Below are 18,322 nucleotides of genomic sequence, written 5' to 3' on the forward strand. Positions count from 1 at the left end.
TGTGTGTACGTGTTTGTGCTTATATGTATGTGTATGTTTATGCTTACGTGTGTGTGCTGCGAGTTTGCCTGTGTGTGTGTGTGTTTGCATGCGTTTATGTCGTTGTGTGTTTGTGCATATGTGTGTATTTGTGCATATGTGTGTGTTTGTGTGAGTGTGTTTGTGTGTCTGTGTGTGTGTGTGTTGTATGTTTGTTTGTATGCATGAATTTCTGTGTGTTTGTTTTTCTATGTGTGTGCGTGTGTCTGTGTTTGCATGCGTTTATGTGTGTGCATATTTATGCTTATGTGTGCGTGTGTGTTTGTGTGTGCATGCTTGTACTGCTTGTGTGTGTGTGTGTCTGTATTTGTTTATGGGCGTGTGTACATGTGTGTTTGTATATACAGTATTTGTTTGTTTATATTTGTGTGTATATATTTGTGCATTTATCTTTGTGTGTATATATTTTTGCTCATTTCTTTGTGGGTATATACTTTTGCGTATATGTTTGTGCATATATAATTGTGCATATATCTTTGTGCGTATATAATTGTGTGTGTATATTTGTGCGCATATTTTTGTGTGTATATTTTTGCGTATATCTTTGTGCGTATATCTTTAAGGGTATATATTAGTGTGTATGTATTTGTGCATATATCTTTGTGCGTATAAATTTGTGTGTATATCTTTGCATATATCTTTGAGGGTATATATTTGTGCATATATGTTTGTGCGTATAAATATGTGCGTATATCTTTGTTCGCAAATATCTTTGGGTGTATATCTTTCTGCATATATATTTGTTGTTTGTATATATTGGCATATATCTTTGAGGGTATATATTTGTGCATATATATTTGTGCGTATATCTTTGAGGGCATATATTTGTGCATATATATTTGTGCGTATATCTGTCCGTATATCTTTGAGGGTATATATTTGTGCATATATATTTGTGCGTATATCTGTCCGTATATCTTTGAGGGTATATATTTGTGCATATATATTTGTGCGGATATCTTTGCAAATATCTTTGAGGGTATATATTTGTGCATATATATTTGTGCGTATATCTGTCCGTATATCTTTGAGGGTATATATTTGTGCATATATATTTGTGCGGATATCTTTGCAAATATCTTTGAGGGTATATATTTGTGCGTATATCTTTGAGGGTATATATTTGTTTGTATATCTTTGCTTATATCTTTAGGGGTATATAATTGTGCGTATTTCTTTGACGGTATATATTTGTGCATATATCTTTGAGGGTATATATTTGTTCGTATATCTTTGCTTATATCTTTAAGGGTATATAAGTGTGCGTATATCTTTGACGGTATATATTTGTGCGTATAACTTTGTGCGTATATATTTGTGTGTATCTTTGTGTGTGATTGTGTGTAGCCACTGTCTCCAAGACTTACTGGCTTGCCGTCTACAAATGAAGCAAGAGATCTGTTTGTGAAACACTGTGCAAAGGTAAAACACACACACACACATAACACTCAGACAAATGCGCACACATTAACACAAACAGACACACACACACACAGATTTACATGCACACGAATAGAAACCAAACATATGTATTGCATGTGGAACTGTACTGTGTGAGTTGACCTAGTATTTGTGAGTGCTGCAATGTTTGTTTACTGTGTGTGTGTGTGTGTGTGTGTGTGTGTGTGTGTGTGTGTGTGTGTGTGTGTGTGTGTGTGTGTGTGTGTGTGTGTGTGTGTGTGTGTGTGTGTGTGTGTGTGTGTGTGGTCTATGTAGGGCCCTTACTGTCGGCCTCTGGATCTCTATAACCTGCTGACCGAAGCCATCTCAAAGGGAGGTGCGCACATGTTTATTCACGAGCTGTTTCTCAGTCATTTCTCTTTTCCAACATTTGCATTTCAATGCAAAGCACAGTAGCGCAGCAGAAGTGCTGTTTACTGTTCCTCTGCGCTACCGTTATATTCATAATGCAAGGCGAGTTGAACAACATGCAGGATGTGATGCTGTAACCAGTGAGGAAGTGAGCTGGAAGATATTGTTTCTGCTTCCTGTTTTCAGTCTTTGCAGGGAGCGAGAAGATGCTGAGTCTGGAGCACTGCAAGAGCTTCGTAGTGCTCATGGATGTATCCTGCCTATCTAGTGCACTTAGAAGTCAAAAACGATTTAGAATAATTCAGTTTTTGTTTTTAAATCTCTTTTGCTCACAAAGACTAGATTAGTTTGATTATGAATACAGTAAAAGCAGTGATGTTAATTATTATTGCTATTTAAAACTAGCTGTTTTCTGTGTGGTTAGAGCAAAATGTATAAATAATAATTACAGAATTGGACGACACAGTGGCTCAGTCTCTGCACAGTAAGAAGGTTGCTGGTTTGAGTCCCAGCTGGGGCAGTTGGCATTTCTCTGTGGAGTTTGCATGTTCTCCCCGGGTTTGGCGTGGGTTTACTGTGGGTGCTCTAGTTTCCCCCACAAACTAACACATGTTCTATAGGTGAATTAAATAAACTAGATTGTCCATAGTGTATGAGTGTGTGTGCGTGAATGAGAGTGTATGGGTGTTTCCCAGTACGGCAAATGAATGAAAGGAAAATGAATGAATTACAGAATAACAGAATTTTTCCACACAATTACCCAATTCTCCAGTGTCACGCGATCCTTCTGAAATTAATCTAATAATTAAATGGAATACATTTAAGTTGAACCAACTCAAAAACTTAAATTGAATTAACAGTATTGTACATTCATTCATTTTCTTTTCAGCTTAGTCCCTTTATTAATCAGGGGTCGCCACAGCGGCATGAACTGCCAACTTATCCAGCAAATGTTTTATGCAGTGGATGCCCTTTCAGCCTTTTCAGTCTCCACCAACACGGGGAGAACATGCAAACTTCACACAGAAAGGCCAAATGACAACTGTGAAAAGTCTTGGTGTCATCTTTGACTCTGAGCTCAAATTTGATCGGCAAATTAATGCGGTTGTAAAACTTTTTTTCTATTTTAGATATATTGCCAAGCTGAAGTCTGTCCTCTCTTTCAGTGATTTGGAGAAGGTTGTTCATGCTTTTATCTCTTCTCGTCTGGACAATTGTAACGCATTGTATCTGGGTGTGAGTCAGGGCTCTCTCTCTCTGGTCCAGAACGCAGCTGCTAGGCTCTCAACAGGCACAAAAAAACGAGAACATATTACACCTTTACTGGTTTCTCTACACTGGCTGTCAATCCAGTTTAGAATACAGTGCAACGTTCTGTTGTGTTGTATGTTTTTAAATCCCTCCATGGCCTGGCCCCTGACACTATTTCTGAGCTAATTATTATACACCAACCTGTGAGATCTCTTTGCTCTAAGGATCGTCTCTACTTGCAAGTTCCTAGATCACGTTTAAAATGTTGAGGTGATAGAGCTTTCTCAGTAGCAGCTCTAAGACTTTGGAACGATCTTACACTCTCTTTATGAACAGCTCAAACTTTTAAGTCTTTTCAGAGGTCACTGAAAACACACTTCTTTTCTTTAGCTTTTAATCATGTGATGTGAGTTTATGTATTTTGGTTTTGTGGATATTTGCATGTGTTTTATATGTTTTATGTACAGCACTTTGGTACACATTGTGGTTTGTTGAAAGTGCTATAGAAATAAAGTTGAGTTGAGTTGAGAACTGACCCAGCCAAGACTCAAACTCGCAACCTTCTTGCTGTGAGGCGATCGTGTTACCCACTGCGCCACCTTGACCCCCAACAGTATAATAATGTGAAATTAAAATATTTTAAAAATGAATGACAAAACAAATTGAATACAAATATAAAAAAATAATAAATTATATATATATATATATATATATATATATATATATATATATATATATATATATATATATATATATATATATATATACACGTGTGTGTATGTGTGTGTGTGTATACAGTATATGTATATATATATATATATATATATATATATATATATATATATATATATATATATATATATATATATATATATATATATATATATATATATATATAAAATAAAATCTGATATACATTTACATCTGGAGCTGTGTATATTGGTATTTTGGAATAATTCATCTTTTTTTATGATTTAAAAGAAATATCAAAGGCTGCATCGATTTTCGGAAATACAGTAAAACTGTAATTATGTATTTCGGATGAGACGTTAAACCGAGGTCCTGACTCTCTGTGGTCATTAAAAATCCCATGGCACTTCTTGTAACAATCAATAATTTATATTTGTTAATTTGAACATTTCCAGCATAGTTACTTTAATAATCAGTTACACATGAAATATATATAACTGAAATTATTTTAAAATATTAAAATTAATATTTGAAAATAGGTGTTTGAATGGTGGCGTGGTGGTGCAATGGGTAGTGCTCCGGTTTCCGCCAAACACATGTGCTATAGGTGAATTGGACAAGCTAAATTGTCTGTAGCGTATGTGTGTAAATGAGAGTGTATGAGTGTTTCCCAGTGATAGGTTGCAGCTGGAAGGGCATCCGCTGCGTAAAACAAATGCTGGATAAATTGGCGGTTCATTCTGCTGTAGCAACCAACCCCTGATTATAGATTTATGGTTTGTTTTCAAGATTCTGAATTAATAGCTGCATTAATTTAAAGTTTTTATTAAGTTTAATCATGTATTGACAGTCAGTTTTGATTAATTTAATGCAACTTACTAGTACCGGGTTGGACCCACTTTTTCAGAACTGCCTTAATCCTTTGTGGCATAGATTCAACAAGGTACTGGAAATATTTCTCAGATTTTGCTCCATACTGACATAATAGCATCACACAGTTGCTGCAGATTTGTCGGCTGCACATCCATGATGTGAATCTTCCGTTCCACCACAACCCAAAGGTGCTCTATTGGATTGAGATCTGGTGATTGTGGAGGCCATTTGAGTACAGTGAACTCATTGTCATGTTCAAGAAAACAGTCTGAGATGATTCGCGCATTATGACATGGTGAGTTAACTTGCTGGAAGTAGCCATCAGAATATGGGTTCACTGGTCATATAAGTATGGACATGGTGAGCAACAATACTAGGCCAGGATGTGGCATTGACACAATGCTCAATTGGTACTAATGCACCCAAAGTGTGCCAAGAAAATATCCCCCACACCATTACACCACCAGCCTGAACCATTGATACAAGGCAGGATGGGTCCATGCTTTCATGCTGTTGATGCCAAAATTCTCACCCTACAATCTGAATGTCACAGCCAAAATCGACTCTCATCAGACCAGGCAACGGTTTTTCAGTCTTTTATTGTCCAATTTTGGTTGAGCCTGTGCGAATTGTAGCCTCAAAGACCTTAATAACTTTGATCTTAAAATATCTTACGACAGAAAACATCTTTATAAATTGTATTAATATTAAACATCAGTTAGAGTTTTACTGTATTTCTGTCATGAAAAACAATACAGCCTCTATGAGCAAACGTTTTCGAATGTTTTCAAAACATTTCAAACATGATAATCATTTCAAGCATTTGTCTGCTGGTATACATAGCATGCAACCATTTGTTTCACATTCTATTTCTAAGAATAGTATGCAATATGTTAAGCTAAAATTTATGCATGCTAGTATGTCATTCTCCACATAGTCCAAGTCTTATCTCAGTGTCGCGGGTGGGTGTGGCACTTTATGGTGTGTTTCAAAAGAATGCATCAGATTGGGTGGAGATTGGAATGTCACCTTAACTGCACCAATCAGAGCCAAGGAATGGGGCGACTCGACCTGACTGAGTTCCAGGCATTGTGGGACAAACTCAGGAAGTGGACGGTGAGGATATGTGGCTGTTTTTAATGAATGCTGGGTATGCCTGAACACAATGGGGGCAGTGTGAAGTTGTGTCACATGACCAATGACATCAGTGTAAAAATATTTTTTCAACAAATATTTCAGATTTCAAAATGTATTTTCATTTACACCTAGTTTTGAATGAAGTATTGCTATGATTAACAATGTGAAGGCTGACATATAGAGTAATACTTAATTATTTATATAGTTTAATTATTGCAAGTTTTTGATATTTACAGTAAATTACCTATTAAGGTCTGATGTAGTGAGTGTGAGGTACTGTAAATCAATGAGATTATGACAGTATAACATGCATAAAATCGTTAATTGCACATTTCAATGTTGACTGTAGACAATACTAAAATAACCATAATATTTAAAGGCTTAATTTTGTAGCTATAAAAGAAATTTAATGTAAGAAATGTATGAAACGTAAAAAATGTAATGCAAACCTATGTGAAAATAAAAGGTTTGATTTTAGATGTTTGAAATGCTTGACAAAATCATTTCACCGCTGAGGAACAGCAAGCATAAAGGTTCTGGAAAGAAATGTTCATCAAAAGATGACATTCCTTATGTTTTAGACACTTGTAAATATCATTCCACATCTGGGAAACAGTGAAAGTAAAGGTTCTTGAGATAAACATTCCTCAAAAGATGAGATTTTAACTTCTTTAGAAACTTGTAACTATTATTCCACCTCTGAGGTGCAGTGAACATAAAGGTTCTGGAAATAAATGTTGCTCAAAAGATAAAATTGTAGATTCTAAAATTTAAAACTTCATTTTTTTGAAAAACATTTATTTCCAGAACCTTTATGTTTATTGTTCCTCAAAGGTTAAATGATATTTACAGGTCTCTAAATCATCTAAAACAGGGGTGTCCAAACTCGGTCGTGGAGGGCTGGTGTTCTGCATAGTCTAACTCCCACTTCCTACAACACAACTGCCTGGAAGTTTCTAGTATACCTAAAAAGAGCTTAATTAGCTGGTTTAGGTGTGTTTAATTGGGGTTGAAATGAAAATAGGCTGGACATCAGACCTCCAGGAGTTTGGATAACCCTGATCTAAAACAACTAAAATCTCATCTCTTGAGATACATATATATATATTTTGCAAAACCTTTATATTCTCTATTCCTCAGTGAAGAAATTATCTCATTAAAACTATTAAACATCTAAAAACTCACCTTTTGAGCAATATTTATTTCCAGAACCTTTACTTTTGCTGTTTCGGAGGTTGAATGCTATTTACAAGTTTCTTAATTATGTAAAATTTCATCTTTTGAGCAACATTTATTTCCAGAACCTTTACTTTCACTGTTTTATTGATCCATGAAGGTGGAATGATATTTACACGTACAGTATAACAAACATCTAAAAAAAAATTTTTTTGAGGAATGTTTGTCTCCAGAACCTTCACTTTCACTGTTTCACTTTTCATCAGAGGTGAAATGATTTTTATAAGTCACTAAAACAACAAAAAATCTCATGTTTTGAGAAACATTTATTTCCAGAACCTTTACGTTCACTGTTCAGCAGAGGTGTAATTATATTTACAAGTCTCTAAATCAATAAAAATTCATCTTTTGAGGAACATTTATTTCCAGAACCTTTATATGTTTACTGTTCCTCAAAGGTGAAATGATATTTACAAGTCTATAAATCATCTAAAACAGGGATGTCCAAACTCGATCCTGGAGGGCTGGTGTCCTCCATTGTTTAACTCCCACTTCCTACAACACAACTGCCTGGTAGTTTCTAGTAAACCTAGAAAGAGCTTGATTAGCTGGTTTAGGTGTGTTTAATTGGGGTTGGAAGTAAAATATTCAGGACACCAGCCCTGCAGGACCGAGTTTGGACATGCCTGTTTTAGATGATTTGGAGCAGGGTTGTCCAAACTTGGAGGTCCTGGAGGGCTAGTGTCCTGGAGAGTTTATCTTCAACTCGCTTCAACACACCTGCCAGGAAGTTTGTTGTATATCTAGTAAAGCTGCGGTCACACTTGACTTTTCTCCCCATAGACTTCCATTCATCCGCACGCGAATGCGTCAGACCGGAAGCCAAGGTCATGCGTTAAGTTTCGCAGTTCGCTGTGGCAAAGTTCAAGTTTGGTGACCTCTGACCTGTGAAATCGCGTCATTTGACTACGTGAGACCAATCGAGGAACAAAACATGACCTCTCTGGACAGAAATTTAAAACATGGAGCAATCGCTCGCTTTTTAATGTCTAATAATCTTGTTTAATCCCGCCCCTTTTCGCAGCGACATACGATAGAATTTCGCACACACAAACTCTAGTGTGACCATAGCTTAAGAGCTTGATTATCTCGTTCAGGTGTGATTGATGAGGGTTGGAGCTAAACTCTCCAGGACACCGGCCCTCCAGGACCGAGTTTGCCCACCCCTGATTTAGAGACTTGTAAATATCATTTCACCTTTGAGGAACAGTAAACATAAAGGTTCTGGAAATAAATGCTCCTCAAAAGAAGCAATTTTAGTTGTTTTAGACATTTGTAAATATCATTCTACCTCTGAAACAGCAAAAGTAAAGGTTCTGGAAATAAATATTGCTCAAAAGGTGAGTTTTTAGATGTTTAATAGTTTAATAGGAGATCATTTCACCACTGGGAAATAGTGACTATAAAGGTTTTGGAAATAAATATTTCTCAAGAGATGAGATTTTAGATGATTTAGAGACTTTTAAAATATCATTCCACCTCTGAGGAACAGCGAACATAAAGGTTCTGGAAGTAAAGGTTTCTTAAAAGAAGAGATTTTAGTTGTTTTAGACAATTATGAATATCATTCGACCTCCGCTGAACAGTGGAAAAAGTAGGTAAAGGTAAAAGGTAAAGGTTTTGGAGATAATCATTCCTCAGAAGATGAGGTTTTAGATGTTTTTGAGACTTCTAAATATCATGCCATCTTTGATGGACAGTAAAAAAGTGAAAATAAAGGTTTTGGAAATAAACATTTATCAGAAGGTGAGATTTAAATGCGTTAGAGCAGGGGTTCCCAAACTTTTCAGGCGACGACCCCCAATATAACAATGCCAACCACTCGCGACCCCCAATATCCTCTGAGGTGGTTATAAATACACACATACCAATAGACCCAAGTCTATTCTTCATTTAATTTTTTTTTATGTATGCGAGTGCTGTAAATGGGCCAGAAAGTTTAACCTGGTGTTATAAAATCAATCTGCTGCAGCTGACGCTATTGCTGTGTCTTTAATACAATGTAATTACCCCAGGGATCGCAATCCAATAGAACTAGTAACTATAAGCTACTATAGTAACTATGCAGTATATATAACTATAAACGACTATTTTACTCTTCATTCTTACGGTTAAATAAAAATCAATAGATTTTTTGGAAATCACCAGGTGACCCCCCTTCATTGTCCTGCGACCTCTCGGGGGGTCCCGACCCCCACTTTGAGAACCACTGCGTTAGAGAACTATAAATATAATTTCACTGCTGAGGAACAGTGAAACGGTGAAAGTAAAGGTTCTGGAAATTAAGCCTGATCTTTACATTTGACACACGTAAGACTGATTAAATATCAAACTCCGCACAGTAGGCTTTATTAGGTTAATCTTCATGAAATCATGGTGTTTTAGATGACACAATGCTGCTTCCTGTGATTATTCACCCTTCTGCCTCTTCTGTTATAGAGTATTTTTATCATGTTTGACAAAAACAAGAACCAGGCGCTGGATTATCTAGAAATCTCCCCCGCTCTTTCAGCAGCAGGTGAAACCTATGACACACACTTACTCACACGCGCACACACACTTACTCACATGCACACTTGCTCACACACATAATTGTTTTTATGAATTGTGGGGACATTCAATAGACTTATTGGCTTTTATACCTACATCTAACCCAACACCTTAAAGAAAACTGTGCACTTTACTTGAGCAATGTCCTCATAAGTCACCTTCTCCCTCTAATTCCTGTCATAAACATGTCATCATACAAATTTGTCCTGATATGTCATAAAAACATACACACACACACACACACATACAAGTATGAGCAATACTTTACACACCCTGTTCACGCATTCACTGACGCAACAGTTGATTGAATACACATTAGGAGTGAATCTCTCTCTCACTCGTCAGGTTGTAACACACCCAGCTAACACACAAACCTGTTCATTCATCTGCTGTGTGAGTCTGGCAGGAATCTGATCTGTGCTCGTCTGATCTGGTCTAGGCATAAAGGTGGACGAGTTCATCCTGCAGCTGATCAGCCTGCGCTACACGGAGCCAGACATGACCCTCAGTTTCCCAGGATTCCTCTTCCTGCTCATGAAACTGGACTGCATGATGCGTGAGGAAACACAAAGATGCAAATTTGGCTGCTTCTAATAGATGTTTTGCTCCTTTTTTTCACAAAATAAATAAAGGTCTTTATTAGCAATTATAATAAACATTAATATATACACTCACTGGCCACTTTATAAGGTACACCTGTCTAACTGCTCGTTAATGCAGATTTCGAATCAGCCAATCACATGGCAGCAACCCAATTAGGCATGTAGACATGGTCGAGACGATCTGCTGCAGTTCAAACTGAGCATCAGAATGGGGAAGAAAGGGTATTTAAGTGACTTTTAATGTGGCATGGTTGTTGGTGCAAGACGGACTGGTCTGAGTATTTCAGAAACTGCTGATCTTTTGGGATTTTCACGCACAACCATCTCTAAGGTTTGCAGGGAATGGCCAGAAAAAGAGACAATATCCAGAGAATGGCAGTTCTGTGGGTGCAAATACCTTGCTGATGCCAGAGGTCAGAGGAGAATGGCCAGACTGGTTCCAGCTGATAGAAAGGCAACAGTAACTCAAATAAGCACTCGTTACAACTGAGATCTGCAGAAGAGCATCTCTGAACACACAACACATCCAACCTTGAGGCGGATGGGCTACAGCTGCAGAAGACCAAACTGGGTGCCGCTCCTGTCAGCTAGGAACAGAAAACTGAGTCTACAATTCACACAGGCTCACCAAAACTGGACAATAGAAGATTGGAGAAACATTGCCTGATGAGTCTCGATTTCTGTTGCAACATTTGGATGGTGGGGTCAGAATTTTGGCATCAAAAACATGAAAGCATGGATCCATCCTGCCTTGTATCAACGGTTCAGGCTGGTGGTGGTGGTGGTGGTGGTGTAATGGTGTGGGGGATATTTTCTTGGCACTTTTTGGGCCCATTAGTACCAATTAAGCATCATGTCAACACCACAGCCTACCTGAGTATTGTTGCTGACCATGTCCATCTCTTTATGACCACAGTGTACACATATTCTGATGGCTACTTCCAGCAGGATAACGCACCATGTCATAAAGTGTGAATCAGACTGTTTTTTTGAACATGCCAATGAGTTCACTGTACTCAAATAGCCTCCACAGTCACCAGATCTCAATCCAATAGAGCACCTTTGGGATGTGGTGGAACGGGAGATTCACATCATGGATGTGCAGCCGACAAATCTGCAGCAACTGTGTGATGCTGCTAAGTCAATATGGAGAAGAATCTCTGAGGAATATTTCCAGTATGTTGTTGAATCTATGCCACGAAGGATTTAGGCAGTTCTGAAGGCAAAATTGGGTCTAACCCGGTACTAGTAAGTTGTACCTAATAAAGTGGCCAGTGAGTGTATGTGTAAAAGTATGTGGAACATTCATTCATCTTTTTTTTGGTTTTAGTCTCTTTATTAATCTGGGGTCGCCACAGCGGAATGATCCGCCAATTTATCCAGCATATGTTTTACGCAGCGAATGCCCTTCCAGCTGCAACCCAGCACTGGGAAACACCCATACACACTTATTCACACACACACACACAATACGGCCAATATAGCTTATTCAATTCACCTTTAGTGCATGTGTTTGGACTGAAAATGTTTTGCACCCCATTGACGTCACAAATGTTTGAGTGAGTGTTGATGTGTGTGTTTGCGTTTGTTTTCAGGCAAGTTTCAGTCCTTTGACGTGACGGGAACGGGAATGATTTCAGTGAACTGCAGACAGGTAAGAACATGAAAGAAGTGAGAACACACGTGAACACACATGCACACACGCACAGAAATGTACATGTACTGTGGACATATCGCACTCAAACACATGTGCATTCATACACACACATCACATGCACACAAACTCACATACTTACACTGAAATACACACTCAAGCATACTCACTCACACACCAACACATGCACATCACAGCACAAACAGAAACACATCATAACACATACAGAAATGCACTAACAGACACACACACACACACTAAAACACACACAAATGCACACATACACACACACACAATACATACAGATCACAAATTTACAAATAAACACGCACTTTAACACACACACACACACACAAAGACAAGCACACACATACACACACTATAACACACACAATAAATCTCACATATGCACTCACAAGCACTATATACAGTACACACAGGCACATACAAACACACAGACACACACACATATATATATATATATATATATATATATATATATATATATATATATAATCACAAACACATTAAAAACACTAACACACACAACATTAGCACACCCTAAAATGCATATATACACACACACTCACAAACTTACATATGTACACTCATATTTACACACAAACATGCATGCACATACACACACACACACACACAAACACTCACATACACTCTCTCTTACATACACATTACAGCACAACACACAGACACACAGTAAAACACACACAAATGCAATTATACATACACACACACACACACACACACACACACACACACTTCATACTGTACACAAACTCAAACACTTACACACAGAAACACACTATAATATATATATATACCCACGTGCATGCACACAGACAAGCACACACACATACACTCACTATAACACACTAAATTGCACATATGCACACACGAACACACACTTACACACAGCCACACTATAACACATACACACTAAATATACACAGACAACCACAGACACATGCAACATATGCACACACAAACGCACTACATACAGTACACAAACTCTCTCTCACACACACACACACACACACTCTCTCTCTCTCTCTCTCTCTCTCACACATAAACATCACAACACACACTAACCCTAACACCCACATAACAACACACAGACACAGTAAAACACACACAAATGCAATTATACACACACACACACACACACACACACACACACACACACACTTCATACTGTACACAAACTCAAACACTTACACACAGAAACACACTATAATATATATATATATACCCACGTGCATGCACACAGACAAGCACACACACATACACTCACTATAACACACTAAATTGCACATATGTACACACACACACACACAAACACACACACACAGCCACACTATAACACATACACACTAAATACACACAGACACACACAGCATATACACACACACAATCGCACTACATACAGTACAAAACCCTCTCTCTCTCACACACACACACACACAAACACACATTTACACACAGCCACACTATAACACATATACACTAAATACACACAGACAACGACACATACACAGACAAACACAACATATACACACACAAACGCACTATAAACAGTACACAAACCCTCACACACACACACACACACACACAATAAAACATATACACAGACATGCACACACTTACAGACACACTAACATATACACCCTCAAATACACACTAAAACACGCAAACATACTCTTACACACAGATACACACTATAATGCTCTCTCTCACACACCCTCAGTAATTCCTCCTCTGAATGTGTGCGTGTGTGTGTGTGTGTGTGTGTGTGTGTGTGTGTGTGTGTGTGTGTGTGTGTGTGTGATCTGTCTTCTTCCTTCTGCCTCCTGACTGACAGTTATTGCGTGAGTCAGAGATGAACTCATTATCTTGTGATGATTGTGATTCATTTACTGTTGAGCTCATGAATATGCATGAGTGTTTGTAACTCTTCTCTTGATTTGTAGTTCCTGCACATGACGTTGTACAACTGATCCCGGAGCAGCGAGAAGCTCCACATCTGCTGTAACTGTAACTGCTGTATGTGTGTGTGCGTGTGGTCAGTGCTGTAACACACGGACATGGCGAGGAGCAGCTACTGTAAATAACACACTGCACTGGGGAACACTGCAGGTTTAGTGTACTGCAGACAGTGGACGGGTGATTGCTGAATAAACAGATATTTTAAAGAACATCAGCAAAATTGATGTAATATTTTTATTAGCCAACATATCAAATTTATTATTAATAATGAATAATTTCTGAGGGGTCACATGGTGGCTCAGTGGTTAGCACTGTGTCCTTACAGCAGGAAGGTCACTGGTTTGAGCCCCGGCTAGGCCAGTTGTGATTTCTGTGTGGAGTTTGCATGTTCTCCCCGTGTTTTTGTGGGTTTCCTCTGGGTGCTCCCCCATAGTCCAAACACATGTGCTATAGGTGAATTGAATAAGCTACATTGGCCGTTTTGTGTGTGTGTGTGTTTGTGAATGAGCGTGTATGGGTGTTTCCCAGTGCTGGTTTGCAGCTGGAAGGGCATCCACTGCGCAAAACATACGCTGGAAAAGTTGGTGGTTCGTTGCACTGTGGCAAGCACAGATTAATAAAGGGACTAAGCCGAAAAGAAAATGAATGAATGAATGTTACACATACACTCACCGGCCACTTTATTAGGTACACCTTACTAGAACCGGGTTGGACCCCATTTTGCCTTCAGATCTGCCTTAATCCTTCGTTGCATAGATTCAAAAAGGTACTGGAAATATTCCTCAGAGATTTTTCTCCATATCGACATGATTGCATCACGCAGTCGCTGCAGATTTGTCAGCAATTTGTCATGCAAACTTCACACAGAAAATGCAACTAACCCAGCCGAGGCTCGAAGCAGCGGCCTTCTTGCTGTGAGGTGAACGTGCTACCCACTGTGCCACTGTGCAGCCCTAAATTAAACCAAATGTGCCTAATTTTGGTGATTCGAACTTTAAAACTTCTCTTTAAAAAAACATTCATCTTGTCTCTGGAGGCATGCGCTGTTAATATTTATGACAGTGGGAACTTCTGAGAGCACAAATACCTTCAGAAATATGCCAGATAGTGAAGTATGTGTGGATTGAATGAGTTTAAAGCTCTGGCTCTGTCAAATGTCCAAGCAGCAGTGGTGGAAAGAGTACTGAAAAATAATACTCAAGTAAAAGTACCACTACTTGCCTGAAAATGTAGTGCGAGTAAAAGTATCTGTTGTAAATATTACTCAAAGTAAGAGTAAAAAGTAGACCTTTAAAAGTACTCAAGAGTAGTGAGTATTACGCTGTGAAAAGCGGATGTGTTTACATGCAGTTTGTGGATGTGTGTAAACGTAACATTCTGTAGTGCGTGTAGTTATTGCCCAGCAGGCACACAACATTAATATTAGGTTAGATTTAGGTTGTAATGTCAAGTGACCAAAACTCAATGTCTTGCCAGCATCTAAGGATAACGTTATTTTGATGTCTAATAACAACGTTAAATGACGTTGATATTTGGTCGATTTTTAGTTGTTAGAAAGTAGCCAAAATCCAACGTCGAGCCAACATCTTAAACCAACATCATATTGACGTCAAATACTGACATTTATTCATCAGGTATGGCAACCAAAATCCAACATCTGATAGACGTCATAGTGGTAACGTTCACACAACTTCAAGCTGTGGCATCATTAGACGTTGATATTTGGTTGGTTTTCGGTTGGACATTGACGTTGGTCTGACTTTGAGTTCTGACGTCAACCCGATTTTCGTTTCAATTTAATTCACCTTTATTTATATAGCACTTTTACTATGTAAATTGTGTCAAAGCAGCTTTAAATAGAAGATCATAGTAAATACCAAACAAAATGCAACAACCCCATGACATTGGGTACAACGTCAATCTGACATCATGTTGATGTCTTGTGCTTGCTGGGTGTTTAAGTCCATTTCGGTCCCCATACATGCATCCAAACAGTGTCTGGGTCAACGCGTGTAAAGATTTTAGACATTTTGGACACTTTTAATGCTTCCAAACAGTTTGCTGCATTTATAAATCACGCATGTCTTGAGGTAGTTCATTATGTGGTGATTTACTTTCTATGGGCCCTATCATACACCCATACATTTGGCGCAAGGTGCGGTGCAATACTCTTTTGCTACTTTCACCTCGGCGCAAGGGTCATTTTGAAGTGTTTCGCCACACTGTTTAAATAGCAAATGCATTTGCGCTCATATGTGCGCCCATAGGCGTTCTGGTCTAAAAAAGCAGGCGTGTTTTGGCGCGTTGCTATTTTGAGAAACTGTAAATAGTCTGATCTTTAGACCAGAACAAAGTCGGTCTATTGTCTGGCGCAAAGTGCGCCTGGCTTACACACTACACACAAGATGCAGAGCAATACGCAAATATCTTTACATATGAAAAATATATAATATCTTAAGGATATATATAATAAGGATATATATAGGATACAAATATAAATGATTAAAATATTACAAAACGTATTAATTTCTAGCCTACATTAATTTAAAAACCACTGCCTTCATACTTTCTTCATCTCGGGAGGCTTTTTCAGTTCATTTAATTTGCTTTTGTATAATGTTATTATTATTAGCAGTATTATTTATTATATCCATATTTATATTTTATTAAAAACAAGCTTAGATTTGTCCACCTGTCAGGTTTTAGATATGGGGCATGGCAGGTGTATTTAGAAATAACTCAGTATTTTGACCACACTTTGTTATTATTGTTTATTTATTCATTTGCTGGAAATTAGAACTGAATTGAGAAATAGTTTTGAAACAAATCTTTGCGCTTAACAAACGAAATTAATTATTTATAGGCTAATTGATGTCTGTGCGGTAAGGTTCCCCTATCCACGAGAGCAAAAGCGAAAGTGAACTTACTTTACGTCATGTTAATAGCAAATGCACGTATGGCGCGACGCAGCTGGCTCTTAAAGGTAATGGGAGATGAGACTCTAATTGGTTTATTCTCAAAACACACCTATAACTCATTAAGAAAATAAACTCAACCCCTTTAGACCATGCGCCACGTCGCAAAGCGGATTTTCCCGTCCTTAAATTAGCAAAAATGCGTTCTGACACGCCCTGAAAGCGTTTGCGCCCTGCGTTTTGTGTTCTGCGCATGGACCGTCAAAATAGAGCCCTATGTGTGATTTGATTGGGCAGGAATTACAGGACTGATTTTACTAATCCCCATACACAAGACAAAATAAACTAATGACTGCAGGGTGAAAGAAAGTAGTGGAGTAAAAGTACAGATACTGCACTATAAATGTACTCAAAAGAGAGTAAAAGCACTCATTTTTAAAACAACTCCGTAAATTACAATTCCTAAGAAAAAGTCATTAATTACAGTAATTTGAGCATTTGTAATTAGTTACTTTACACCACTGCCAAGCAGTGATCTTTAACACACAAACACACTCCATAATAAGCGGCTGATAGAGCTTTTAGAGCTCACACATCTCGGGATCAGTTTTTTCAGCTCACCATAGCTGCATTTATTTGATCAAAAACACAGTATAATTCATTCATTCATTCATTTTCCTTTAGCTTAGTCTCTATTTCAAAGGTATTTCACAGCGGAATGAACCACCAACTATTCCACCATAAGTTTTACACTGCGGATGCCCTTCCAGCTGCAACCCAGTTCTGGTAAACACCCATACACACTCATTCACACTCATACACTAAGGCCAATTTAGTTTATTCAATTCACCTATAGTGGGTAGCACATTCGCCTCACAGCAAGAAGGTCGCTGGGTTGCTGGTTCGAACCTCGGCTCAGTTGGCATTTCTGTGTGGAGTTTGCATGTTCTCCCTGCGTTCCTCCGGGTGCTCCAGTTTCCCCCACAGTCCAAAGACATGCGGTACAGGTGAATTGGGTAAGCTAAATTGTCCGTAGTGTATGAGTGTGTGAATGACTGTGTGTGGATGTTTCCCAGAGATGGGTTGTGGCTGGAAGGGCATCCGCTGTGTAAAAACTTGCTGGATAAGTTGGCGGTTCATTCCGCTGTGGCGACCCCGGATTAATAAAGGGACTAAGGCGAGAAGAAAATTAATGAATGAAATGAGCGCATGTGTTCAGGCTGTGGGGGAAACCGGAGCACCCGGAGGAAACCCATGCCAACATGGGGAGAACATGCAAACTCCACACAGAAATGCCAATTGACCCAGCTGGGACTCGAACCAGTGACCTTCTTGCTGTGAGGTGACAGTGCTAACCACTGAGCCAGAATACACATATTTTAAAACAACTTTCTCATCCTAATATGTTGACTGGTAGTTTCTAACAGAACACACACCCTAAAAAGCGTGAGAAGTGTGTGTGAAGCAGGTTAAGCGTGTGTTGTGGAGAATGTAAACAGCAGCGTATGGTGGATGTGCTCATCTGTGCAGTGTTGACCCACTTCGGGCCCCTTTGACAGACG

The 18,322-nt window shown here is 38.5% G+C and overlaps 1 protein-coding gene across 3 annotated transcripts in view; it reads left to right on the forward strand.

Moving 5' to 3' along the window:
- Positions 1-14,054, forward strand: part of zgc:85932 — a 48,087-nt gene extending 34,033 nt beyond the window's left edge. For all 3 annotated transcript variants that reach the window (NM_212939.1, XM_087282650.1, XM_087282651.1), the window contains 8 exon segments: positions 1,387-1,461; positions 1,756-1,816; positions 2,038-2,102; positions 5,713-5,781; positions 9,478-9,556; positions 10,028-10,144; positions 11,786-11,844; positions 13,830-14,054. In NM_212939.1, coding sequence (NP_998104.1) covers positions 1,387-1,461; positions 1,756-1,816; positions 2,038-2,102; positions 5,713-5,781; positions 9,478-9,556; positions 10,028-10,144; positions 11,786-11,844; positions 13,830-13,856 — 552 coding nt within the window. In that variant the 3' untranslated portion in view covers positions 13,857-14,054.
- Positions 14,055-18,322: the final 4,268 nt, after the last annotated feature.

The sequence above is a fragment of the Danio rerio genome, chromosome 15 (genome assembly GCF_052040795.2).
Source record: "Danio rerio strain M-AB ecotype USA chromosome 15, GRCz13ab, whole genome shotgun sequence".
Lineage (NCBI taxonomy): Eukaryota > Metazoa > Chordata > Actinopteri > Cypriniformes > Danionidae > Danio > Danio rerio.